A 27,738-nucleotide genomic window follows, 5' to 3' on the forward strand; every position below is an offset into this window, starting at 1 on the left:
CATAATTGAAACTCAAAGAATGTGTACCTATCAACATAAAAAAAAAACACAGAACCATGAAAGTAGTTAAAGAGAACAAATCTTTAATCAGGACAAGGAAGACAATTCTCTCATCTGCCACTACACAGAGTTATGCACTAGGTACCACACAGAGACAAAGCTCTGGGACTCTGGGAAAAAAACAAAAACAAAAACAAAACACACCTCCAAAGGAGATTTTCCAATGAACTGAGGAACTTGAGGTCTTATCTACCTTTTGGGTAATAAAGGACCAGAAGGTTCTCTTGGCTTTACAATGAACCCAATGGAAGGAGAGGCCTCTGTTACAAAGGTTCTAAGACAAAATGGTATTTAAGATTTGATTATATCTACTAATTCTAAGCTGAGATCATTGGGTACTGTAAGGTTTATTGTTCAGTCTAAGACAAGGTCTGTCTGGGACTTCCCTTAAAGGCAAGTTCCCAAGGGACAGAGGCAAACTTGGAGATTCCATAAACAAAGCTGACCTACCTCAGAATCAGAAAGATCACAAGTTAAAAGTAACCTTGGTTTCTATTTGGTCATGGGGTACTGGTTTTCTTGTCAAGGTTCTATTTCCATCTATACCCCACCTCTCTTTCTTGTCGGCATTGAATTGCTACAGGGATAATAAGTCTATCAGGGGGATTCTTATGATCATAAATTTAGAGACAGAAGGGACCTCAGAGGCCATCTAATCGAATCCCCTCATTTTACAGATGAGGAAACTGAGGCTCAGGGAGTCATCAGAAGCAGGGTTTGGAGCTAGAACTTCCTGTCTGTAAGCCTGGCAGTTTACTCCAATCTACTGCCTCTAATGAAAAAATTTATACACGCACATACACACACATTATGTATTAACTACACACAAATATATATGTAATATATAAATATAAACAATACATTCATATATTATATAAAATAAAACTAATTGAATATAAATTAATTATATATAGAATATATATTCAATTAATTGGAGCGGCTAATTAAGTTTGTGGTTTCTGCCAGCTGCCAAATAGTTGACAGGTCCAGAAAGCTTCTTGTCCATCAATTTATACTGCACAGGCGCAGCGATCACCTCGCTATTCAATGCGCATGCGTCATTTACGACACATCCGGCGCCTGCGCCTCTGGACGCCGGAAGTGTTTGTGCAGCTGTGGCGGCGGGACCTCCACCTGGTTTTCAGTGCCTCCTTTCTCCGTCGGCTGGGCGGGCGACGTGGTCGGCGTCATGGTGGAGGTGAGTGACGGACGCGCGCGAGGGCAGCCGGTCTTTGGGAGCGCGAGAGTTCTGCCGGGGAAATAGGATTTTGGCCTGCCGTTTGTCCGCCTATGGTTCCTCCTCTCTCCGGGAGCTGCGGTTTGAACCTAAAGTGAGAGGAGGCCGTGACCCAGGCCTACCACAGATGGTGGTGGGCTGGTGGAGAGTAGGGAGCCCAGAAGCGGGAGGAGTGGGCATGCGTGGCTCCGCGAGACCCCGCGCCTAACCTGAGCCCGCGGGGCTCTCTCGGGTCGTGTCCCTCCCGGGGCGGGGCTTCTGCTGGGTCGTGGGAACCCGGGCTCTTTGGGGCGATGCTCGACCTAGGATTTTTCGGGATATCAGCGGGATCAATTCCATCCGGACCATCACATCTTACTCTCGGGAAGATGCTGCCTTCCTACAGTATCCTAAGGGGATCCACTTGTGATCCCTGCTACACCCGCACACGCTGGCCCTCCCTCTCATCTCCTAATCTGACCTTTACCTGGAGGCCATTTCTCCACTCGCTCTGCAGGTGGGCTTGGTGAGTAGTGTCCGCGTAGGTCATGCTACTGTGAGAGGTTCTCTTGTCCCGAGTTGCCCCTTTTGTAGGGTATGTCGGTGCATCGCTGCTTCCCTCTCTCTAGTCTCTGCCGCTTTTGGTTACTGAGCTTCAGTGTAAAACACTAGTTGCAAAACTCCTCAATCGCTAGGATAGGTGTAGTACTGACACCTTCTTAGTGATGTAAAAGGGGCTAGATTGTCATCCCTAGTTTAGAAACACATTGCCCTTTACTCCCCATTCATAAGATAAATGCATTGCTGGCAGTTGTTTAGAGCATGTAAATACTATGACTTCCTTGATTCAGGAACATCTTTTTAGAGTAGATGAATTTCTGGAAACCGCAGTCAGAGAACTCCTACTTAGAGAGGCTTTCTTGGAGGGAAGACTACCTTTCCTTTTTTTTGCCATCTTATCACTAGTGTTGGGGATGATAGCCTGGTTCCTGGTTGTTTGAAATGTGCTGTATATAGATATTATTTTAGTAAAATATGAATGAGAAGATATTTAATTTATAGGGCATTCGCAAGATTTTTTTCTTTTGTAGCAAAGCATGCTTGGAATATCCTTAGAGTATAACATTCTACAATTTATGCCATATTTGTGAAATAGAATCAATTCTTTACCTTTTTTGGTGTCAGTTGCTATGGTTCTTACATATGTGATTAAACTTTAATCCCTGGAATTATCTGTATAATCACACAAAGTGATCTCAAGAATTTTTGTGTTTTATTTAGAATTTGTTATTGAAAGCAGAGTTAAAACTCATTTTTTTTTTGGTAATTCTATTTGATTCCCATTTGTGACTACAGTTTCCACATGTAAAGGTTTTTTCCATTGCATGTGATTATTTATAACCTGTAATAACACAAATTAATGTGATACTATTATTTGCAGTATTTTCAGAGAGAATCTTTGAAAGCAAGAGCAAAAACTAACAAAAATTGCAAGTTATTCAGTAGAAATTTGGGATTCAACCTCTCCCAGTAAAACTTCTGGTATTTCTTTGAGTTGTTTTATCATAAGTTACTTTCATTTACCTTTGCAGTCCAAAATTGTTGCCTTCTCATTTTATATGTGATATTTATCATTGACTGTGAAGTCCGTATTTTTGTAAATATATTATTAACAGTACAAATTTTTGAAGGAATTTGTTCACTGCTGACTTTTTCCTGAAATCAGATAAAATTCTGACATTTTACTGTATTTATGAAACCAATTTTTTTTTAAACCCTTGTACTTCGGTGTATTATCTTATAGATGGAAGATTGGTAAGGGTGGGCAATGGGGGACAAGTGACTTGCTCAGGGTCACACAGCTGGGAAGTGGCTGAGGCTGGGTTTGAACCTAGGACCTCCTGTCTCTAGGCCTGATTCTCACTCCACTGAGCTACCCAGCTGCCCGAAACCAATTTTAAATCAAATGTAAATTTAAGAAAACTTTTTAACTAAAGGGGATTATAAGTAGAGCTATCAGTTCAATTTCACAAACATTGAATGCCTTCATTGCCCACATGTGAAGAAAATTGCCATAAACTTTAGGTTATCAGTGGTAATGGAAAGGAAAAATGAAGTATTTAAATTTTTAAAAATAGTGTTTTAATAATTTAATTATGATTAAATTAAATATTTTAAAAATAATTTCAATTAAATAAAATAATTAAATAAAAATAATTTAAAGCACTATTCAGAAGTTCTTATGTTTGTTTGCAACTCATTGGTGAAGGTGACCTAGATTAGAACTGATCCATTTGCATAGCAGGGTAGCCTTGTTTAGTAGTTTTCCTTTTTTTTTGCTTTTAGAATACAAATGCCTAAAAATAATAATAGCATTATATAGCTCTTTAATGTTTGCAAAGCTTTACAGACATCATATCCCATTTGATCCCTGCAATAGTCCTGTAAAGTAAATTCCTTTATTTATACTTAATTTATGGATGAGGAAACTGAGGTCGAGAGAGATTAAGTGACTTAGCCAGAGTCATAAAACTAGTAAGAGTTTGAGGCAAAATTGGAATTCAGATTTTCCTGACTCAAAGGCCAGCCTAATCATCTGCAGCTTTTAGCTGCCATTCTGGTGCCAATACCTGCTTATTTCAGACAGCTTAGAACAACCTCATCCCATCAATGGCTTTTCCTTATTATCTTAGCCTACCTCCAGTTTGTATCTTCTGGTATTTTTAAATAGACAAAATATTTTGAATGTTAATTTAATCTTTATATGATATCTCATAAATTGATGTGATCAATATTGGTTAGTTGTTCAATTGATAAAAGTTCCATCAGACTATAGGAAGCTATATACACTGAAGCAAAATGACACCACTGTGCCATGGTGTCCTTTTATTACTTTTGTATCTAAATCCTTTTTAATAAATGCTAGGCACAGAATATGGTTTCATGTATTTAATTTATACAGTATTGCTAGTTTTTTGTTTTTGTTTTCCTTGGAATAGCTATTTTCTAGATAATGGGCAGCTTACTCTCTTAAACATTAAATATATTTTCTGAACTTCAAGCATTTTGGATGTGTATCTTTGTAAAATATATCGCACATTGCCCTTTCTCCTTAAATTGAAACATTATTACTTGAGAACCTTATTATGAAAAAAAAAACTGAACTTTTTTCTTGCTTACTTGAGGTATTCATGAAAATCAGTTATTTAAGTGTTTTGGACTACATTAGGACCAATTGAATTATGTACAAGCTCCAAAAAAGACTTCAGAGAGGTTCTTTTGGTTCCTCTATCTGCTTTTAAAATTTTCTGTCCATTCAGTGGATGGTGGATTTAGAATTGTATTGGACCTTAGAGTCTCGTTATATAGTGTTCAATTTGAATTCAGGTCCTCTCCCTCCAAATCCAGTGCACTTTTCCGTACTCCAGTTTGCTTTCCAAAAGGATGCTTTTCCCTCATCATCAGCTGTTAACTTCTTGTTCCTCTCAATATATCTATCTTTAGGAATCTCTTTCCTGATTTGTTGTTTCCAGTGTTCAAAAAACTAGGAAAACATATAAGACCCATAAGAATTGTGTTTTAAGTGTAAATAAGCTTATAAAGGGTATCTGTGAGGGATGAGTAAAATGTGTGAATTTTTTTTGTATGCTTTTGCTTAGATAACAGGTTTTAATTGCTCAGCAGTTGGATTTTTAATCTTTTAGGTTCTTAGCTGTCTTCTAGGTAGCTGAGATTATTGAGTAATTGAAATGTTATTGTAGTAGGAGCTGACTTAAAAACCAGACCAAAAAACTGAATCTTTCTCTATGGCAGTGATGTCAAACCTATGACATATGTGTCAGCACTGACACGCATAGCCATTTTCAATGACACACGGCTGCATACAGAGAAGTATGGGGCCATATGCTGAGGATGATACGTGGCTGCATACAGAGAAGTATGGGGCCATATGCTGAGGATGAAACATTTGCTGTAGTGCAGTGTAGACACTCTATGCACTATAGATGTCAATTCTGCCTATATTAATTTACCTGTTTTGGTTTATTAAATACAGTAATATATTATAATTATACATTTTTGTTATTTAAACTATAAATATCACAAAATTATGGTTTTTTTTTCTCGAAGTGACACACCACCTGAGTTATGCTCAGTTTTTGGGCGAATTTTGACACACCAAGCTCAAAAGGTTGCCCATCACAGCTCTATGGCATTGCAGATATCATCACTCATTTTTGTTTCCTAAGTTTATTTAGTTTCTTTGCCTAAGAAAATAATAGCTATAATTTTACTGAAATGTACATCACTGAAGCAGTGTATTACTTCTGTGTAAATACTTATAAATGTCAGAAACATGTTACTAATCTATGTGCTTTATTGTTTTTCTAATGGTAATGATGTATCTTTTCCTCTTGATCTATATGGCTACATTTACCTCCCCTCTCATGGTAAATGCCATACATTTTCACAACAACTGATTTGGAGAGGAGTATATTCTGTGGTTATAGCAGCATTTGAAGCTAGTATTAGTGTATGAAGTGATTGAGCCCATGATGTTGACTTTATTGAGTACTTTCTCAGACCAAATAGGCTGTTTAGACCATATGAATATGGAACAGACAAGCATGACTATAATGTGCCTTCAATTCATGCTTGCAACCAGAAATATAGTGGGTAAGTCAGTTAGACTGGTGAGGGGTACATCTTACAAATGTTTCCATTTTCTAAAACACAAAGTAATTTGCAGAGTTATCCTGAAGTCAGAACTAAGAACAAAAGTAGTGTTAGATGGCCAGGTTGGGAGGAATTATTCTTCTTTTCTGAAGATTGTTTTATTTAATCTTCTACTCTGAGGTTTTGAAAATTCATATTTCAGTCTTTCCATTTTAGCTTTTTCTATTTGTAATTTGTTGCTAGATGTATAATTAAAATTTTTCTTTTTAGGAGGTACAGAAACATTCTGTGCACACGCTTGTGTTCAGATCATTGAAGAGGACCCATGATATGTTTGTGGCTGATAATGCAAAGCCAGTACAGTTAGATGAAGAGAGGTAACTATGACTTTCTTGCCTATCTTTCTGGCCTCAAATTGCTACATTCTGAGTTCCTATTCTGTTTTTTTTTCTCCTTTCTAAAAAAACCTCTCCCTGTAATTCTTGAATTCATTTATATATTATAAGCATTGTAATTCAAAATTAAATAGTGTATTTTCCTTAAAAGTCAGACTTTAAACTGTTCTCTCCCTACTTTCCAGTTTAATAACAGTAGAATTTGTTGTATGGCTTTAGATGTTTATACATTTTTTTAGATTTAGGGAAATGTGTGGAACTTTTAAAATGTTTCTTAAAAAAGTTTGTTAGTCTTTAAGCCAATTAACAATTTTTTACATTTACTCTTGCATATGTGAAGAGTTTTGTAGTCATATAACTATCAAGCTAAAAAATGCATTTACTTCAACCATTTAAACATGGGCAAGAAACTGTTTAAGGTGCTAGGGGTACAAAAAAGATTACATAAAGGCCTTCCATTAAAGAATTGACATTCTGATAGAAAAAAAGTAAGTATACAAACAAGTAGGATATAAGACAAAATGAAATGATCCAGGAAAATATTATAATGATTATCTTTTTTTATAGTCACTTAAGGTTTCACATAAGTTCATCTCATTTGATCTGCACAATAACCCTAAGAATTTGATTAGTTTCTGGAGCATGGGAAGTGATGAGATGAATTTCTATAGAGCCTTCCTTAAAATATATGGAATATATTAATAAAAAATAATATTGCAATATTTTCAGGATTTTAAATTTTATTGAAATAAATACCCACTTTCCACAGCTGCATATTGCAACCTTTCTGTTGCTTAGTCTTTGAATATTTTTAGCTAAAATATTAATCATTCTGCAGCTTGGTGATGAATTTCTTGAAACTTTGCTAGACTGTTTCTTAGATTGTAGACAAACAATTGCATATCTACTTAATTAGACTTGCCAGTGTTTACACTCTCCTGGCATAGTCGTAGTCTTTGGGTACCTATATTCACCTTTATACTATAGTGAAATTTTACAATAGTAATTTAGTGGAAGAATTGGAAGTGTATATAAAAAAAAGAATAAGTGTACAAAGATTGTAGCTGTTTCATATGTACGTATACTTTGTGTGTGTGTGCACACATGCTTGAGCAGAAAGAGAGAGAGGGAGAAATAGATGATTTGTTAAATCTTATTTAAATATTTAACAATTTGTGTAAATAATGACAGAAGAAGATATCCCCAGGCAATTGATAAAAGGGAAACATTTGAGTTACTGAATATTTTGATAAAATAACTGAAGATAAGTGTCATGTCTGTTTTCTCTTAACAGTCACAAGCTAAAGATGTCTGTCAAACTTCATACAGAATATGGTCCTGTGTTACACATGCCTATTTTGAAAGAAAATCTTAGAGAGAAAGGTTCTCAGAGTGCAGTGGATGCATATGGGCATAAACAGTATCCTGCCAATCAAGGTTAGTATGTCATATATAAAAGCTTTTAGACTTTTGGAGAACTGTTTTACTAAAGCCTGACAATAAAAAAATATGAAACTTAATTTGGTTAGCCCCTTTCTGGTTGTAACCAACAACTTGAGTGGCAATAGAATGGAAATCTAACTTCCTGTGGGAAGGTAGAGTGGGATTCTTTATAATTAACTCACTTCTTTTGTCAGCGTAAATATTGATGCCAGTAAGATAGAAAGATGACTTCTCAGAGGAGAAAACAAGTTGATGAAAAGTGCTTGTAAGGGTATGCCCTTCAATTGGGGAATGACTAAACAAATTGTGGTATCTGTTGGTGATGGAATACTACTGTGCTCAAAGGAATAAAGAACTGGAGGAATTCCATGTAAACTGGAATGACCTCCAGGAATTGATGCAGAGTGAAAGGAGCAGAACCAGGAGAACATCATACACAGAGATGGATACACTGTGGCATAATCGAACGTAATGGACTTCTGTACTAGCAGCAATGCAATGACCCAGGACAATCTGGAGGGATTTATGGAAAAGAACACTACCCACATTCAGCTGAAGAACTATAGGAGTGGAAACACAGAATAAAAACTGCTTGAACACATGGGTTGATGCAGACATGATTTGGGATGTAGAATCTAAACAACCACCCCAGTGCAATTATCAATAATATGGAAATAGGTCTTCGTTGATGAAACATGAAGAGACAAGTGGAAATGTACGTCGGCTATGAGGGGGGTGGGGTTAGAGGGGTTGAGGGGAGAGTAACAACATGAATCATGTGACCATGGAAAATTTTTCTAAAAAATAAAAGTTCAGTCGTAAAAAGAAAAAAAAGTGCTTGTAGACATTGAGGAAGCCAAGCTCACTGTACCTGGGAAGACTTAAGTGAGACTACTCACATATAATCATTTCAGAGAGTGTCCTAATAAGGACAGAAATGCCAGGCTGCCATGGAAGACCTACTTGCTTGGTAAATGGACTAGTGTGTCATCCTTTGAACAACATTTACAAAGTCTCCAGTTTTGTATAAAAGATGTACATTTAAGTAGCAGAACATGGCATAACTAATATGTAGTTATTGCCTCCCTCATTCCTCCAAATAAGGAATATTGCCACTATCCTTTCCTCTTGGGACAGAGTTTGTTAATTAATAACTAATATACTACAAATGTGAACTCAGCCTCTTGAAGATAGACTAAAGAAAATGTATTGGTGTTAATTTCATTTAATGAAAAATACCTTTTCCATTTAGGACAAGAAATTGAATATTTGGTAACTGGTACACATCCGTATCCACCAGGACCTGGTGAGTAAACTGTTAATTATTTTATATGTTATTTTGGATAGAAAGCTTCCCTAAGTATAAAGAAGGTGTGTTTAGTTCTCACTCTTGTCACATGTAAACTCTGTATCCACTTCACTCCTTAGTTGATCTAAGTAATTCTAAAATGATAAGTCATAGAGAAGATGCTGATCAGTACTGGTTAAGGGAATTTCCTCCTCTGACAGTTACCTATACTAGTGAAATCACAAGTCTAATATTGGTCTATCCTTAGTTTAATAACATCTGGGCATGGACTAGAGTTGCATAGGATTGGATGACCACAAATGGATTACTATCTATATTGTTTTGCTAAGTACCTTTATCAGTGAGAACACAGATTTTTTTAAAGTATTGGAAGTATATTATTTTCATATAGTTGTCTGCATGACTGACAGTACAATGGCATTTTCTGAGTCATTTTGGCCATTGGATATTTAAAAATTGAAATACATAACCCCAAAATATCAGTTTGGTGAGAGAAATGGGGTCAGGTATGGAAATAAAAAGAGAGATTGATGAACTGGAGTGGAAGAGCACTTATTAAGCAATTACTATGTGCAAAGCACTGTGTTAAGCGCTTAGGGTTACAAAAAGAAAATTGAGAAATCATCCACTTTAATGTTCACATTCTAATTGTGGGAGACAACAAATAAGGGAAGACTAATGTTCATTTTCAGTACATGGTAGATAGAAAAATCAGGTCCTCTTAGGTTCTGGTAGGAGAAATAGAACAAATGTCAAGGTCCTGAAGACTCTGGGGACCAGTGGCAAGATAGATGGTTCCAAATCAAAAGGAAAATGGGTCCAAGGGCCAGAGTGTAATAGAGCTGTAGGATACCTCCACTTAATTTAGGAATGTGGATATCTAGCTGATAATGATTGTCATATATCTACTGGCAATTGGGCAGTGAAGGTTGATTTGGGGAAAGGAAAGGTTTGCAACTTTCTTCACTGGCAATCCGTGATAGTACACTGTCACTGAACTTGGTGGTCTGAAGTAAGAGTAGGGAGGGGCCCTGGTCTCTAGCCATGAGCACTGGTGTTGGTTGTAGAAAATAAGAAGTTAAGCCAATTTTCAGTGATAATTTTTAATATATAATTTCATATTTAATATTATTGAGGGTAGAATATTAGTAACACTGGAATTTTCTCAAAAACTGCCATTCTCATTCTCATGTAGAGCACTAGGATTCTACAGTTTGGGGAAACTATCTTGCACCTTCTACCCTTTTCAAGCTGGCGTTCAAGAGCTGCTTTCACCTAATTTTGGACTTTTTACACAGCCCAATCTTCCATTGCTTTCTACTATGTACCTTCTGTTCTAGCCTGCTGAATTTCCTGTAAATATGCTATGCATGTGCGTTTCAATTTTTATTTCAAGTTTTTTCATTTTTTAAAACAATTTTTTTTCAAATTTTCAAAATTTCCAGTTTTATTTCAAGTTTTATTCATAGTGTTTCCCCTCTGCCTAAATCCTACCAATCTGATAGGATCTAGGGTGCTTTATTAAAAAGAATCAGATTCAGATCTGACTTAGCCACATGAATTATGTAAAATTGGTCAAGTCATTTAATCTACTTGAGTCTGTTTCCTTAGCTGTAAAAGGAGTGTTGGACTAGCAGATCTCATAGGTTCCTTGTAACTTCACTAATTCAGGATTTCCTTAGCTGCTGATGGTCATGGCCATTCTCCAATTCTCTGGTTTCCTTTGGTCTTTGGTTTTCTTATTTATTTTGATATTTAATCATATGTATTATTTTGATCATTATTTAAGAGTTCCATTTTTGTACATATTTTCCCTCCAAAGAGATTGTCAGCCCTACCCGGTACCTTTTAAGCCTCTTGCTCAAATAGTATTTGAATTGGCTGAATGAATTAAAAAATTGTGTTTTGAAGGGCAGGGTACTCTGGGGGAAAAAACCAACCTAATAAAAATTTTAATGACTTGTTAGTGGTTAGAATTTAGAATATGAAGAGGTAAAACTAAAACTTTTTTTATTAACTATGAGAAAGAGGTGTTATGGCACATACTTAAGCTCATGACTTTTCTTATAAGAAAAAGGTCACTTCTTAGAGAATAGGCTTAAATCATTCACAAGCACCTACTGAGTGCTGGGTGCTGGGGTTACAAAGAAAAAGAAAATCATGTCTCTGCTCTGAAGAAGTTTCTATTTTGTTGGGGGAAATAACATGCATGCAGAAAATTAGATACAAAATTACATTCCTAATATATGCAAAATAGTTTCTTATGGGAAGAGACACAAAGGGGACAAAGATAAGCTTGCTGTGTAGAAGATGACACTGGGACTGAGCTTTGATAGAAGGTTAGAGATTCTGCATTGGTGGAGGTAAAGGAGGGTCAGCACTCTAGGTATAAAGGGGACAGCCTGAGCAAAGGGGACAGACACTAAATGGAATGTTGTATTTGGGTAAGAACAAGTAGTCCTGTTTGGTTAGAACATAAAGTGCATATGAAAGAGAATAATGTGTTTATAAACCAGGAAGGGTAGGCTGAAGCCAAATTGTAAAAGGCTTTAAAAGCCAAACAGAGGGGTTCATTTTTTATCAAAAAAACAAGAGGGAGTTCCTTAAGCAGTGGAATGATATGATCAGAATATCAGTTATCACTTTGTCAGCTGTTTAGGCTATTGTAGTCGCCTTGCCTAGAAGAAAGGAGAGCCTGACTAGAGTGATGGCCGTATATGAGGAGGGCAGATATGAGAGATGTTGCAGAGAAGGAGTTGACAAGACTTAGTATTAGCAACTAATTGAAAAGGGGGTAGGGAAAAGGGGGGTGGATTTGAGAGAGAGTGAAGAGGCAGTTGACACCAAGATTACTAACTTGGATGACTGGTTCTAGTCTTTCACAGAAATAAGAAAATTAAGAAGTTTAGGAGTAGAGTTTTTTTTTAATTAAAAAAAATATTTTTTTTAATTTAACCCTTACCTTCCGTCTTGGAGTCAACACTGTGTATTAGCTCCAAGGCAGAAGAATGGTAAGGGTAGACAATGGGGGGGTCAAGTGACTTGCCCAGGGTCATACAGCTGGGAAGTGTCTGAGGCCAGATTTGAACCTAGGACCTCCCCATCTCTAGGCCTGGCTCTCAATGCACTGAGCTACCCAGCTGCCCCAGGAGTAGAGTTTTGAAGAAAAGATCCGCATGCTTTCCTTTGGACATGTTGAATTTGAAAAGCTTGTAGGACATCCTCTTCTTGGAGATGTACATTAGATAGTTGGCGATTAGAATTTAATAGAGACAATGGACCTAAGGACATTTAAACTTATGAGAACTGAGGAAATTATGTGCCATGATAGAGTCCTGAAAATAGAATATATTAACAGTGTTGGAAAGAGTAATTAGCATCTTATGAATTACTTTAAAGCTTGCTTTGTACTATATAGGAAATTTTAGAGAATGAAGTGCTATTTTTGTCTTAGAGAGTAATGTGCTTTACTTTTGTTGTTAATGTATAGCCTAAAATCTAAACCTAGAGAAAACAATTTATTTTCGAGATTTTTTTGTTCTGAAAATTTCTAGATCTTCTAAAATCTATTGTAATAAGCTTTCTTTTTCTTTAACAAACTGCTTATTAACAACAGTAATTTAGAAGCATTAGCAAAATGCTAATCATTATTTTACCTTTAATTAAACTTTTAAACTTTTCCTATGAAAGGTGTGGCTTTGACGGCAGATACCAAAATTCAAAGAATGCCAAGTGAATCTGCAGCACAGTCTCTAGCTGTGGCTCTACCTCCTTCACAATCCAGGTATGGAAAATATTTTTTGTTCTTTGTAACAACAAAATAACTGAGGAATTTTATAATATCCCATCGTTCACATTTATTTTAAAAACTATTGATGGGGGGCAGCTGGGTAGCTCAGTGGATTGAGAGCCAGGCCTAGAGACAGGATGTCCTAGGTTCAAATCTGCCTTCAGACAATTCCCAGCTCTATACAACCCTGGGCAAGTCACTTAACCTCCATTGCCAGCTCTTACCACTCTTCTCACTCTTCTGCCTTGGAACCAATACATAGTATTGATTCTAAGGTGGAAGATAAGGGTTTTTATATATATATGGTGATGAACCACATCTGTTGTCTGAAATCCGGTCAAGCTATCGTTGGAATATTTCATTACCACAGATGTCATAGAGTAGTAAATTCTTTTTAGCAACTGTAACTTTTGGAGATAAACTTCACTTACTAAGTTATAAAAGGATTATCCCTGCTTCGGGTAGCTTGAGAGTCATGTCTTTGTGAAGTATTTCCAAAGTAACACCATCTGCTCCCTGATGTTTAGTATTCCTACTTCCTTTGCTCAGAACTTTATTATGTTTTTGTACTTGGTTGTATGTATTCTGAATCTGAGATCCATGAATGAGTTATGTTGTAGATCATTTTAGATGAATGAGACCATTCTTCTGTAACAAGGAACTAAGAGGGCAAGAGAGAATCCTGATGCTCTCCTATTTCATGTGAAAGAATTTCCTGTTACCCATTTGCCAAAGGAAATAGGGTTATATATTTCTTTCTGTGATGGGAATTCTGATCCTTAAAGCAAAGTTATCTTGCAGTAGGGCCTTTCTGAGGAATTAAGTTCAGTACAGCTGGGGAATGTCCCCATAGCACCTAGTATGGTAATTTGAATTCAATGTGTCTTAATTTAGACAACCTGTCAACTTGGCATAGTTGATGAAGAATCTAACCTTGAAGATAGGAAACTGCCCTGGGCTCAGGTTTTGCCTCTGATGCATACTGCTTTTGTGATATTTGGGCATGTCACTTTATCTCTCAGTGGTGTAGGCAATTCTCCAAGACTTGATTAAAGAAGGTGCTAAGTGAAATTGCAAGTCCAGACCATGTCTCTTTGTCTTCAGTTACTGTTCACTGAGTTACAGATTGAATCATATGATAATTTTTATACTTCATATAATACAAATTATGTACCTATTTAGAAATTCTTTGCTGTTAAATTTTTTTGTCTCTTTTTTTCTGCCCCTCCCCCTATAGCCTTTTTCAATTTAGTGAGCTACCTCAACTGCTTTTTAAGAATTAATTAATCTTAATTTTCAATTAATTAATTAATTAGAAAGTTGGGTGTTTATGAATTGGCTATTGGCAGGGAATTTAACACATATATAATAGTCCTTTCAAAAATTTAATAATGTTTTCAACTGAGAGTTTTACATGTATTCCATCTATTTCATTCTAATATAGTCACTGTTCACTCATCTATGCAAATGTAGGGGAAAATGGCATACTCAAAAATGGTAATTAGTGTAACAGTCATTTACCATATTGGACTTTGGCAAATGTCTTTATATAAATGTGATTGATCACAGCACTGAAATAAGATACTGAATTATGCTGGAAATTATCTACTTAGACTGATAGAAAATATGGACCTAGGGGGCAGCTGGGTAGCTCAGTGGAGTGAGAGTCAGGCCTAGAGACAGGAGGTCCTAGGTTCAAACCCGGCCTCAGCCACTTCCCAGCTGTGTGACCCTGGGCAAGCCACTTGACCCCCATTGCCCACCCTTACCACTCTTCCACCTATGAGACAATACACCGAAGTACAAGGGTTTAAAAAAAAAATCTCCAATTAGAAAATATGGACCTAAGTTGAGCTGTCTTCTTCTTCCTAATTTTGGGGAATTTCTTGGGTAACAAAAATTTTAATTTTTAAAAACAAAATAGCTACTGAAAATTATAGGTGTACATAAGGGCAAAAAGTACTTGGAATTCAGCAAGATAATAAATACTATTAGTAGAAGACTTCGAGGGATTGTGTTGATGAAAATTAAAAAAAAACTAGATTTATTTATGATGACCTGAGCTTGGAGAAAGTTTGACTTAGACATTGGCTGTTAAGTTTTTTGTTTGTTTCTTAAAAGCTCTTACAACTGATTGTATGCAAGTGTACAAATACTTATTTTGCTAATAGTCTGCCTGCCAAGATATAGCTAGTCTTGTTAAGAAAGTCTTAGCTGGGTACATGGTACAGTGGGCTGGATTTGAAATTTGGGTTTTTGCTTCAGTTCCCAGTTCTGCCTGTTCCTACTTATGTAATTTTTAGTAAACCATTTAACTTCTCTAGGCTTCAGTTTCCTAATCTGGGAAATGAGAGGTTAAACTAGTATACCTCTTGTATTTCAAATTCCAGCTCTAAATTCTATGATCTCTTTTCTCCAGTGTAACAATTAAAAATGATAAAGGATAAAGTTATGAGGGAAATTAATATTTTAATTTCCATGGCCATGTTGGTAAAATATATACAACCACGCCTGACTATTTTTAAAAATGCCTCCTGTCCGTATCTCCACCCATCTTCCTTAGTCTCGCATGCCAGAGAGAGAGTGTCTCAAGCCCGACCTCCAAATTTAAGTTGAGCTCAATGTTGGTTCCCTTTCTCTGACGTAATCATGTCAGAAACTGGAAACCCATTGGATCATGGGAAATGTAGTCTCAAAGTTCCCCACATGTCCACAGGAAGTTTGTAAGATACTTTTAAATGGCACCTCCCTGAATTCCAAACAACACATTTCCCCCTGAGATCCTGCAAAAAGAAATTGGTCTTGTTTTCTTTGCTGGATCTGTAAACATAGTCAACTTCTAAATTGCGGGAATTTGGGGATAAAAGAAAAGGATAAAACTAGCCGCTTTGACAAAAGCCAATTTGGGGCAAGTCCCCTATTGGCATAAGAGTGTACATTCAAAACAAATGCATTCAACTCCCCATAGTTCAAATCAGCTACACCCCAAAGTTCAAATTTGGATCTTCATAATCCAGTGAAGGCTCTTCAGGCATCTTCATAGTGTGGGGAGATGCCACCATCCTTATCCTGAAATTACTCTCAAAGAATTTAAACTTTACGTTATAGATTATAAAACATACATTTTCTCCTGAGAATTATACACCAGGAAAGGAGTAACCAATGATGGTTTACTTCCACAAGTATTTAAATGACTTATTTATTTTAGAAGTAATTTAATATTTAAAATGCTATTTCTCTTCAGGATAGATGCAAACCGTACTTCAGCTACTGTAGGTGATATTTACCGACATGCTGGACTTCCTGAACGTTCACAGCCACCTGGGTTAGCTGTGGTGAGTTTTCCTATTGCAAAAGTTCCTGGATAAGTCTTTTATGAAATCACATAATTTAAAGTGCTTGAAGGAACTTAAGATTCCACAAAGTCTAACCAGTTCCTGATCAGGAATCCCTTCTCTATTATCTGTTGACAAATTGTATTTTAGGCTTTCCTTGAGAACTGAGAGATAGTGAGGGGAAACTTAGTGCCTTCTGAGGTGGCCCATTCTGTTTTTAAACAGCTCTCCCTGGTGTGATGTTTTCCTTTATCTCCGACCAAAATCTTTATCTTCATATGTTGTGTTTTAATTCTGCCTTTTGGACAGCCCTTTAGATCCTCCAAAGATTGTCCTCAGATCAATCTTAAATTTTCTTTCCTGGCTTGATATGAAATTGTCTTTAGTTCTTTCACTATCCTATTTATCTTCTGTTAGGCATTTTCCAGTTTATTAATGCCCTTCCTAAAATATATCTCTGTAATTGAATACAGTATGCATGAAACTGAACATTTCGTCTCATGGGTACTATATTAAAGATTTATTTTCCTCTTCATTTCAGCTAATTTCTTATCTATAAAATGAGAGGTAGTTAGCTAAGTGATATCAAAGTATCTTTCTAACTGTGGTATTCTGTGACTAACAATAATGTTTGTCTGTGGTACTTGATATTCCATTTCTCTTTGATTCCAAATTTTACTTATAAAAAGCTAAGAAGTGGAAAAATAGAGCAGAGGATTCTGTAGTAGAAAAAATAATGGATTTTGAGTCTGAATGTTTAGGTTTGAATGTATCTGAGTGACACTTGAAATCTGTGATGGTAATGTTAAAGTAAATGCCAGTTTCAGATTATCTGTGAGCATATCCCAGTACTCAAATTTCTGTTTTGTGAACTCTTGAATTTTTAAAAAATTTATAATTATTATATAAAGATACAAATATTAGGAGTTCCACATTCCAAAAGTCTTTTACCCATGTAGATTGGGGGCTATTTTAAAATTTATAAGCTTAAAGAGGTGTCTGGGGCCAGTGAGAAGTTAAATGACATTTCTAGGGTCGCCTAGACATTGTTACAAAGGCATGCCCTGAACTCAAGTCTTCCCAAAGCTAGCTCTTTACTACATTGTGCTCTCTTGATTTTTATTAAGCACTTTAATAATTATGGAAAGAAAAGGGTATATTATTTGATAGGCAGTTTTATGTATTCAAACTATAATTTTCATGGTAAAATCTACCACATAAAAGTTTGTTACGGTATATTGGCATTGTATCCATTTAAATTACAACTGTTATTCACATTTTGGTGTTTGTGTGTGTGTGTGTGTGTGCATACACATTCTTTGTATATGTGTATATATGTGTCTGGGCTATAGAATTTTTTATGCTATAAAGATTAGCCTAGGTAATCTCAAAGAGGCATATCATTAGCAAGTTAGCTCCTATTTGAATTTCATGACCATGACAACCCACGAAACATATTTTTTAAAAAATGTATTAGTGAGTTATATAAGTGTATATATCCACAGATTAAATTTTGCTCTCCACTTCTAGCAGATACCTTGCTTCTTCAGGGATTCTTTGATTTATTTATCATAATCTTTTTTTCTTCTAGTGATAAGGAATTCAGCTGCCATAGGTTAGACCTATAACATTAAGCCTCCTTCCTTATCCTAAGAATTCCCAAGTTTTTCTGTTTTGTCTTCTGCATCTTTCTGAGAATATAAGAATTTCAGATATTAATACTTAATAGTTAATAATTTAATAATCTATTTTTTAATATCTAATGCTCTGATTTGAAAGGCAAGCATTTAAATTTTGAATTAGATGATTAAAGAACTTTAGGAACTATGCTTACATGTTTAATTATCATCAAAGTCTGTCAGTATGATTATTGCATGAATCTTAAGTTCCTAGAAAATTGGTTTCCGTTATATTTTTGTTTTCAAAATTTCATCTTTAAGTTTGCTTGGATTTTCTAAAGACAGTACAGTTGTTGACTTTAAAAATATAGTTTGGAATGGCAAAATTTAAATTAATTTTCAGTATTGGTATTCTAATTATATAGGTGATTGGAAAAATAGCTTTTTGGCATACGATTTCATTGAGTAAAATATCTTAACATATTGTATTATTAATTATGCTAATTGTTTTCCTCCTTTCAAAGAAAATCAGATTTAAAATTTAAGATTTGGTCATCTGTTATTTAAGCTAGAAAGTTTTTTTGCTGCTGGTACTTCGCAGACTCCATTCATTTATTTAAAAGTACCTTTTGGGGAGCAGTTGGATAGCTTAGTGGGTTGAGAGCCAGGTGCAGAGATGGGAGGTCGTAGGTTCAAATCTGGCCTCAGAGATTCCTAGCTTTGTGACCCTGGGCAAGTCACTTAACCCCCATTGCCTAACCCTTACCGCTCTTCTGCCTTGGAACCAATACATATTATTGATTCTAAGGTGGAAGGTAAAGGTTTAAAAAAAATACCTTTTGGAACCAAATCTCATCTCATTTTTCATTTTATGGAGTATTAAAGTTAGAAAAGATTTAGATTTATTATAGAAAAGAATAGATCTTCTCATCCAAGCCCCAGATGAAGAAATTGAGGTTCAGATAAGAGAAATAATTTGGTAAAGGTCATAAAGGGAGCAGACACTGAATGAGGAGAATAGATGCCAGGTTTCCTAGCTCTTGGTCCAGTCCCTTTTAGACCACCCTTAACAAAGATAATGTGAAACCTCTGAAATATGAAGTAACACTAGTATAATCTTTTGTGTTCAATGTCCAGGCTATGATGGAAGCTGGGGGCACCAAGAATGCTGCAATGATGGCCAAAAAGGCACCTACAATGCCTAAACCACAGTGGCATCCACCATGGAAACTATACAGAGTAAGTTAAAAAGTTATTATCCTATATAAGTAGTGCATAGTTAATCTTTTACTAGGTGATTTTTTTTAAAAAATGACAATTTTTCTATAGTTTGCATTACCATTTTGATTAATAAAAATTATGTTAGATGTGGAAAAGTGGAGACCTTATTACACTGTTGGTAGAACTGGGAACAGATCCAACCATTTTGGAGAGCAATTTGAAATTATGCCAAGAGAGCTATAAAACATGGTATATACCCAAGGAGATCAAGGAAAAAGGAAAAGAACCCATATGTTCCAGGATATTTATACAGCTCTCTTTGTGGTGGTAAGGAACTGGAAATTAAGGGGATATCTATTAATAGGGAATGGCTAAACAAATTGTGGTATATGATTGTGATGGAATACTATTGTGCCAAAAGAAAAGATGAGTAAATTAATTTAAAATTTTAAAAATAAACTTGGAAAGAACTACATGAGAAAAATAAATACATGAATAAATAATAAAAAGCATCACTTTAAAATTGCATTATAAAAGAATTAGGTTAAATTAACTAAAGTAGATGGTTATAGCAGGAGACTATTGATAAAAATTTTAAAACTTTAAACATACTGCCTAATAGAATGTAATATAACCTTCAAGAAGACATTGTGATCTTCAGTTTAGATATTGAGATATTTCTCTTTAGGCTTTTTAATCGCAAATTTTGTGATAAATGCTTATTTATTCCTGGTAAATAAAGCCTAGGAGGGATGGGAGGACGTGGGTTCAATCTGGCCTCAGATACTTTCTAGCTTTGTGACCCTGGACAGGTCACTTAATCCAGTTGCCTAGCCTTTACTGCTGTTCTGCCTTGGAACCAATACTTAATATCTATTTTGAGAGAGAAGGTAAGAGTTTTAAAAAACTGTGGGAAAGTTTCTCTGGCATTGTCAGCTATTCTTTGTTTTGATAATAAGTTTATAAGATTGAAAATAAGCTAGATTTTCAGATAGTAGAATGTACATATTCCAGAAGCATTATAGGAAGAAATGAGAATGGTTAAAGTTGAAAAAAACATGGAATGTTGTCTCAATTACATATTCTTTTATTTTGTTCTTTAAGGTCATTAGTGGACATCTAGGCTGGGTTCGATGCATTGCAGTAGAACCTGGGAATCAATGGTTTGTTACTGGTTCTGCTGATAGGACTATAAAGGTAAAAAGTAATTTAAAAGCCTAAATTTCTTTTTAACTTTTTTAACTTTTAAAGTTTAACTGAAACTAAACTTTTTAACTTTACTAAATTAAAGTATGTATGCTTTAAAAAAAAAGATTCCTTCCAACTTAACTATATTCACATGGAGAGAATTTTGTGCTTTGCCGCAATGTGGAATGCCTTCTAATCTATGTGAGTGTGTATGAATAATTCCTAGCATTTGACCAATAGCTTTTTCTATACATTAAATACTCTGTCTTCTAATTCCCAATTGACTTCCTTTTCACACCTTTTGATCTTGGCTAGTCTTGGTCTCAATAAATTCCCTGGATTTCATTTTATTTTGTGCCTATAGAGAATTAACCTAAATCATTTGGTAATAATGGAGATTGTTAAAGCACTGTTTTCATTTATTCTTTTCTGTTTCTGTTATTTGGTGAGGCAGGAAGCCGTAAGAATGTTTATATGTATATTTATATAGTATTAGTGGGAGTGCAACATCTATTGTGGTTGGACAACTGACATTCAAGATGATTTTTTTTGTTGTTTGTTTTTTTATGTTTCGTTATTATCTTAATGCATTTCTTTTGAGCATTGTTCTGGAGTTTTTAATCTGATTCCAAAGATTTAATTCCATTGAGATTTAACTTTGTCTTAAAAAATACATAGAATTGTTTATTTGCAATTAATTGTTGCTTAGTTTTATTTGGAGTCCTAGCATGTAATGTTCATGAAATTTGGGCAAAATCTCTTACGACTTTATGAATATTGGCTTTTGGATTTTCCCTCCCTTTGAAATGTAGATCTGGGACCTGGCTAGTGGCAAATTAAAATTATCATTGACTGGACATATCAGTACTGTACGAGGGGTGATAGTAAGTGCAAGGAGTCCATACCTGTTTTCCTGTGGAGAAGATAAACAGGTGAAGTGCTGGGATCTTGAATACAATAAGGTAAATTTCATCTTGTAGGCTTAAAACATGTTTATATACTCTCAGTTTTGCTAGGGGACTTTTAAAAATCTTGAGATATGATAAAGTGTTTCTTCTTTTTGTTTAGGTCATCAGACACTATCACGGACATCTAAGTGCAGTGTATGGTTTGGATTTGCACCCAACAATTGATGTGCTTGTGACATGTAGTAGAGATTCAACTGCACGGGTAAATAGAACAGTGTTCTATGTTTATCTGTAAATAGATTATATCCAGTAGTATATGAAAGTTACTAATTCTAAAACCATTTGTTGCAATTGGCCTCATTATTTAAAACTGTTGAGAAGAGCATTTTTTTAATCTAGATTTTTCTTTTCAACTTTGCAAAATTCTCTTGAAATCTTGTACCAACATACCAGTGTCATGGCATATGATAAATAATCTCAAGATTCTTTCACATAAAACATACACTAAGAGAACTACGAAGTAGAAATCTCTCATTCCATGTTTTAACCTTTTTTTGTACTTTTCATAGATATGGGATGTGCGGACAAAAGCCAGTGTACACACATTGGCAGGGCATACGAACGCAGTGGCTACAGTAAAGTGTCAAGCTGCAGAACCACAAATCATTACAGGTCTGGTGGCTATTAAACTGACAATCATCGTTACACTTTAAATGGTTATTCATGTTGATGAAACATTTTCTTTTAACTGAATCTTGATTTATAATTTATTTAGAAGTTGGGTGAATGCCATCATAATGCTGTTATGAAAGTCATTTCAAGTTGTTGTCAGACTTGAAATCATATGATAGTAGAAACTAAAATGAATACATTCTTTGTCCTGTTATTGTGAAGAATTGAATTTTCAAAACATGCTTAGTGCAGTTCAGTTTTTGACTCTAAAAACAGTAGTTTTTATTGATAGAATTCATATCTTTGCCAAAGTTGATATTATGTATGTTTCCTTTGTTAAAAATTAGATTAAAAAAGCTCAAGTTAATGATATGAGAGGTAGAGAGGCAGTTGTCTGTTTTTTCTTTCTTAGTGCCTTTGCTTATGCCATCATTGTTTTTTGAGAATAGTCAATTTTTTTTACTCATCTTCCGATTTTTAAGGAATTCTTAGCCAAATTAACATTATTTCTAATTTCCATACTTTAGATTTTTCTGCATAAGTAGAAGATGTAAAGAACAATGCAAATTTTATGTTTCTGTTATAAATATGTGCAAATCAAATCCTTCACTGAAGAAATTACACTGTGTTGCTCTTACTTGTTATTGTGTTACAACATAACATAGTTCAAACAATGCTTTTGCATTTTTGTGTTCCATTAAGTTACATTCATAAACTCTTCTTACCAAATTACATATTGCTCTATCTCTCATCAATAATATGTAATAATAGTGCTGTTTATTTAAGAATTCAGTGTTTGAGACAGGGGTGCAGGTCCTCTTGGGCTAAAATCACTAGAAACCAATATCAGTAGGAAAATTCATCTTAAATGATCCAAGAAGAGACATAATCTCTTATCTTAACATGATCAGCAAGTCTATATTTAAGTTTTTTGCATGCATGTGTTTGTAGGACACTTGATGTGATATTATTTGCAATTCATATATTTAACTTATGTATTTATTTTAATTGTAGGAAGCCATGACACAACCATACGATTATGGGACTTAGTAGCAGGAAAAACACGTGTTACCTTAACGAATCACAAAAAGTCTGTTAGAGCAGTGGTTTTGCATCCAAGACAGTAAGTTTATCAGGCTATTCGAAATCTCTTTTTAAAAAACAGTCTCTGTACTACAAGATCTACAGGAGTGTGCTCTTGGCATTCACTCTAGACCCATGATGGTGAACCTGTGCATGAGTGCCAAAGATGGCTTGCCGAGCACACTCTGTGGGCAAAGGGCCTCGGGCAGAGCTGCTCCCCTTCCCCTCTCCACCATTCCTGATGACATTTTTTACATCACCCGCTCCTCCACTGAGCAGTCCAGTGTGAGCACTTTCTCCCTCCCCTGTGTGGGATAAGGGGGTTAGGGTGTGCCCGGCACTTGATGGGAGGGGGGTAGGGCACAGCACATAGTCTCTAAAAGGTTCACCATCACTGCCCTAGACTTATCACTTGCCATCATTTTTACTACCATTCCATTTGTAGAGTAAAAAGTTGTTCGTTTTCATTTTTGTTCTTTATACCTTCTATAGTAAAGAAATGCATACATTCTAGATTGAATTATAAAGCCAATTGCAGTTAAATTCTATATCTCAAAAAAGGAGCTAATTCCACAGTCTTCATTTTAATGCTATGCACTTAATTGAGAACCAGGAATCTTTATCTTGACATAGATGCATTATAGACTAAGAAAATCTAAAGTTGTCCTTATAATTACCAGAATTAAGAAATTTTCATATGTGTGAATTCTGTAAAACAGTGTAAAACTGTAAAAAAAATTCTAGAATAAATTCAATTTTAATTTGTATGAAATACCTGTGAAATTAGCAACTCTTTTGAATCATCAGTTTAACTGTCATGTTTAAATAGGGAGAGGACCTAATTTATAACTAGAAAAGCCCTATTATATTGAACTACCACAACTCAGGTAGACCTATTTTAAAAACAAATATAATTTAATGTGATTTTATGTGTATATGTATAAAAATTATATAAATATAATTATTTAATAATATAACATACTAAAATATTTCTTTGAACATATTTCCAAAGCTACCATTATGGGTAACTTCAAAAGAAAGACTCAAAAATAAATTTTCTTAGAATTTCAAATAATTTCTTACTCCTAGGATTGGAGTAATCAATTGTAGGAAAAGGGTGGAGAAAATTATATTGGTTTTATTTCTGCTATCATAGAATTCTACAGTTAGTTATTAAGATATTATTTATAAGCATACGTAATAAAAGTTCATTAACGTCAGTGAAGGTAATGATGCATGGTCATGGGGATTACAACAGGTAGTAAGATTGTTACCAAAACTGGCTCTAAGCAGAATTGTGATTTGACATTTGTCTTCCTTATCCATCCCAATCTACCATCTCTATATCTTTTCCTGGCCCCCACTCTTCTGGTGCCTACTGCCCTCCCCATTAAAATCTACTCTAGAGAATAGAATTGGGAGCATCCATTTAAATGCTGGTTATGAAATGAAAAGCTTTATTCTTTATTTCCGTCTTTAGCACTGTTTTTTGGCAAAAAATACCTTCAAACTTTCTAAATCACTACTTTAGAGAGCACTGACTACTTTTTGGGCAAGATTTTATTTTCTAAAATTGATCTTTAAGCACTGAATGAAACAAAACTTCTTTCACTTTTTTTGGTCATTGAATGCCACAGAGATTTGGCTCTGTTAGCCAAATGATATTTTTCATTATGTATTTATAAAATATATTTGTACATTTTATTTCATTTTTATACTATTTTTAAAAATTCATAGGCTTTACTAGGGTTTACTAGCATATGTGACACTGTACTCAGCTCTGAAAACTATTGATAATCATAACACAGTTCTTGTCTTTGACAGTCCCATTGCCTAAGGAGAGAAATATAAACATGGGGAAACACTATAGTAGCAACACTAAAAATGATCTTTGAAGATAAACAGAAAACTTTCCAGTGAGGGAAAATGTAGTCTCATAGTCAACAGTATTTTCACAAAGATGCCTTTAGCTTCAGAGCTTGTGACATTTTTCTGTCTTTCCTCCTACCCACCACTTCCAAACAATAAAACAAAGCAAAATTGGAAGTTCCCCTACCAATTATACAAAAACAAATATTTTTGCCCCCTTTTGCTCTGGTGTGTTATAAGGTTTCTTCAGTTATGATAAAGAAGGGAAACTGGGTAAGCTCTCAAGACTAAAAAATTAATTTATAATAGAAATTTTTGGTCACATTTATAATTTCAATGTCTTATTGACAGTTTAGCTAATTTGTTCTATAAAGGAAAGTACCGTATGAATAAGAGAATTTGGCTTTGGTAGCTATAGATACAAGTATATGTAGGTAGCAAGCTATATGATTTACTAAATCAACACAATATGTGACTTTTTTGACTTTTATTTTCCTTTTTTCTTCCCTACCCTAATCTTACTTCAGTTACACATTTGCATCTGGTTCTCCAGATAATATTAAACAGTGGAAATTCCCTGATGGAAACTTCATTCAAAACCTTTCTGGTCATAATGCTATAATTAATACGTTAAGTGTGAATTCAGATGGTGTACTGGTATCTGGAGGTAAAATACAACTTTTTTCTTTACATTTTCTGTATCTATGAACTTTTAAAGAGTCTTTCTTTAAGGTTATCATAGTATCATTTGTAATTTTAGTGAATTATTATAAAATAAGTACATTTGTGCTTCAAAAGGCTTATGATTTCATTGTAGGGAACCTGCTCCACTAACCTATATTACAAATGTTGCATGTCTCACTAGAGCATTTCATGAATCATTCTAAGCAAAAAAGAAAAAAAAAAATTTAATCACCAAGTGGCCCCTTGTTTGATAAACCTCTCTCAACATAAAGGAGACAGGTCTTTGAGAACAGGCCCCTTACGGAGTCTCCAGGGCCCATTTGCAAAGCTTGTCAGCTTATAGATCTATCCAAGCTTGCTGTAATTTAAATACTATGAGGAATTTCTCTAATATCTGATCAGGTATGTCAAATTGTATTGTCTTTCAAAAAATTTTTACACATATTTACAGTGAAGGTAGATTAGTGATCTGTTTAAAAGATGCATTTCATTGGTATAGTTTCAAGCCCAGGGACTCTGCAGAGTTTCAAGACCCAGGACACTGAACTGAATATTTATGGAGCAGGATGATGAGTTGGTCTTTGTGCATTGAGAATAATTTAAAGAGTTTTGAACTAGGCATGAATAAAAAGAAGTAAAGAGATTAATTATTTCTGACAGGTATTTTTCTATTTGCATAACTGCCTTAAAGACATCATCATAATTTGTACTTAAATATCACTTCTCTCTTTGGCTTTAAGCGGATAATGGCACTATGCATCTTTGGGACTGGAGAACTGGATATAATTTCCAGAGAGTACATGCAGCTGTGCAACCTGGCTCTTTGGACAGTGAATCAGGAATATTTGCTTGTGCATTCGACCAGTCTGAAAGCCGATTACTCACTGCAGAAGCTGATAAAACCATTAAAGTATATAGAGAAGATGATTCAGCGGTATGTTTTTTCTTAAAAATTTTCATTTATACTTGAATCACAAAAACATAATATCAATGTTTTCCTATTTTAAAATTTGAGCAATAACAAAAAATGCTCATAGCATTTTTATAACTTTTTTTATAATTTTTATAATAGCAGTTTTATAACTGACCATAATTTTGAATAGTCTCTGTTTAGATTTTTCTGATACTGATTTCATTTGAACCACTTATTTGCTTATTTTCCTAATTGTTCAGTAATTGGTGGGAAATCTTAGCAAAAAGAATTCATGTAAATAGATTGGCTAGCACCAAAAATTAGCAGTGTTATCTGAACTGTGGAGGTCAGTGCTATCGTAGGATAAGATATCTGCTTGAAAAATGGTGCTATATATTTGCTTCTCCTCTAGTCTCTTGAGGGTGCTTTTCACTGTAATAGTTGCTTATAAAAAGCAGTTGGTAAAATTGGGATAAGAATCAGATATCTTCAGTTTATCCTTTAAAAACATCAATAGTTAACTTCAAAAATTAACAAATGCAAAATGGTTTAGTTGAAACAGTTTAAAAAAACAACTTCAGTCAGTGAATTAAATCCTTATTTACATTAGTTCTAAAATCATATCATAATCTAATATTTCTCTTTTTTTGAACTCTTTGCTTTTTTCAGACCGAAGAAACTCATCCAGTCAGCTGGAAACCAGAAATTATCAAGAGAAAAAGATTTTAAAGTCCAACATGTACATAATTGTGCCATTGTTTTATTTTGGCTTTTATAAATGCATTCAACCACATTGTGCTCTATATATAGGATTATAAAGCAGAAACTCAGCAGAAGTCATTACTGCTTCATCACATTTTACAATAAAACCCCCTTTTTCTTAGGCTTTGGTTCTCTCTCTTTTTTTAATTTTGTCCCAGGAAACTAAGATGCAGATGTTATGCATACATAGTTCACTAAAAGGGCAAATGTGCAGGTGGTTCATTGAACATTTATGTTCTCAAAATATTATGTTTTCTCAGCTCTTCACTGAAAGACTCATTTTTAATTCACAGAACAAATTACTGGGCTTTTCATAAAGGTTGGTTAGGATTTTATTCAAGAACAAGAAGATACACTCATTTTATTCTTTAATCTATAGCCCTTTTGTTAAATGTTTTATTTATAAATTAGAAAAGAATTCTAGAACTAAAGTATTTGAAGTCTGATTTGTCAGACTTCATTTAAATTCTGTATATCATGAGCTTTGTCAGTGCCAGTCAGTGACTTTTCAACAACCCTGTGCTTCAATTTAATTGTTACCTTCTTTCTCTGGAACATTTTGATTGAGAGTTGAATATAAGCTATGTACCCCTTTTC

At 34.7% G+C, this 27,738-nt stretch overlaps 1 protein-coding gene across 3 annotated transcripts; it reads left to right on the forward strand.

The window, feature by feature from the left end:
- The first annotated feature begins 1,183 nt into the window (after window positions 1–1,183).
- Window positions 1,184–27,251, forward strand: PLRG1 (pleiotropic regulator 1). 3 transcript variants are annotated; one of them, XM_044680380.1, is made up of 15 exons: window positions 1,184–1,258; window positions 6,221–6,327; window positions 7,640–7,782; window positions 9,041–9,094; window positions 12,788–12,881; window positions 16,132–16,222; window positions 18,979–19,080; window positions 20,167–20,259; window positions 21,063–21,212; window positions 21,319–21,420; window positions 21,728–21,830; window positions 22,845–22,953; window positions 25,310–25,449; window positions 26,207–26,400; window positions 27,049–27,251. In XM_044680380.1, the coding sequence occupies exons 1-15, from the start codon at window positions 1,250–1,252 to the stop codon at window positions 27,106–27,108; spliced, it is 1,551 nt and encodes a 516-aa protein (XP_044536315.1). In that variant the 5' UTR covers window positions 1,184–1,249; the 3' UTR covers window positions 27,109–27,251. The 3 variants fall into 3 exon arrangements, with proteins under 3 accessions (XP_044536315.1, XP_044536316.1, XP_044536317.1); XM_044680381.1 differs by having other exon boundaries at window positions 16,132–16,219; XM_044680382.1 differs by having other exon boundaries at window positions 16,132–16,216.
- The last annotated feature ends 487 nt before the right edge of the window (window positions 27,252–27,738 follow it).

Source organism: Gracilinanus agilis, chromosome 6 (genome assembly GCF_016433145.1).
Source record: "Gracilinanus agilis isolate LMUSP501 chromosome 6, AgileGrace, whole genome shotgun sequence".
Taxonomy (NCBI): Eukaryota; Metazoa; Chordata; class Mammalia; order Didelphimorphia; family Didelphidae; genus Gracilinanus; species Gracilinanus agilis.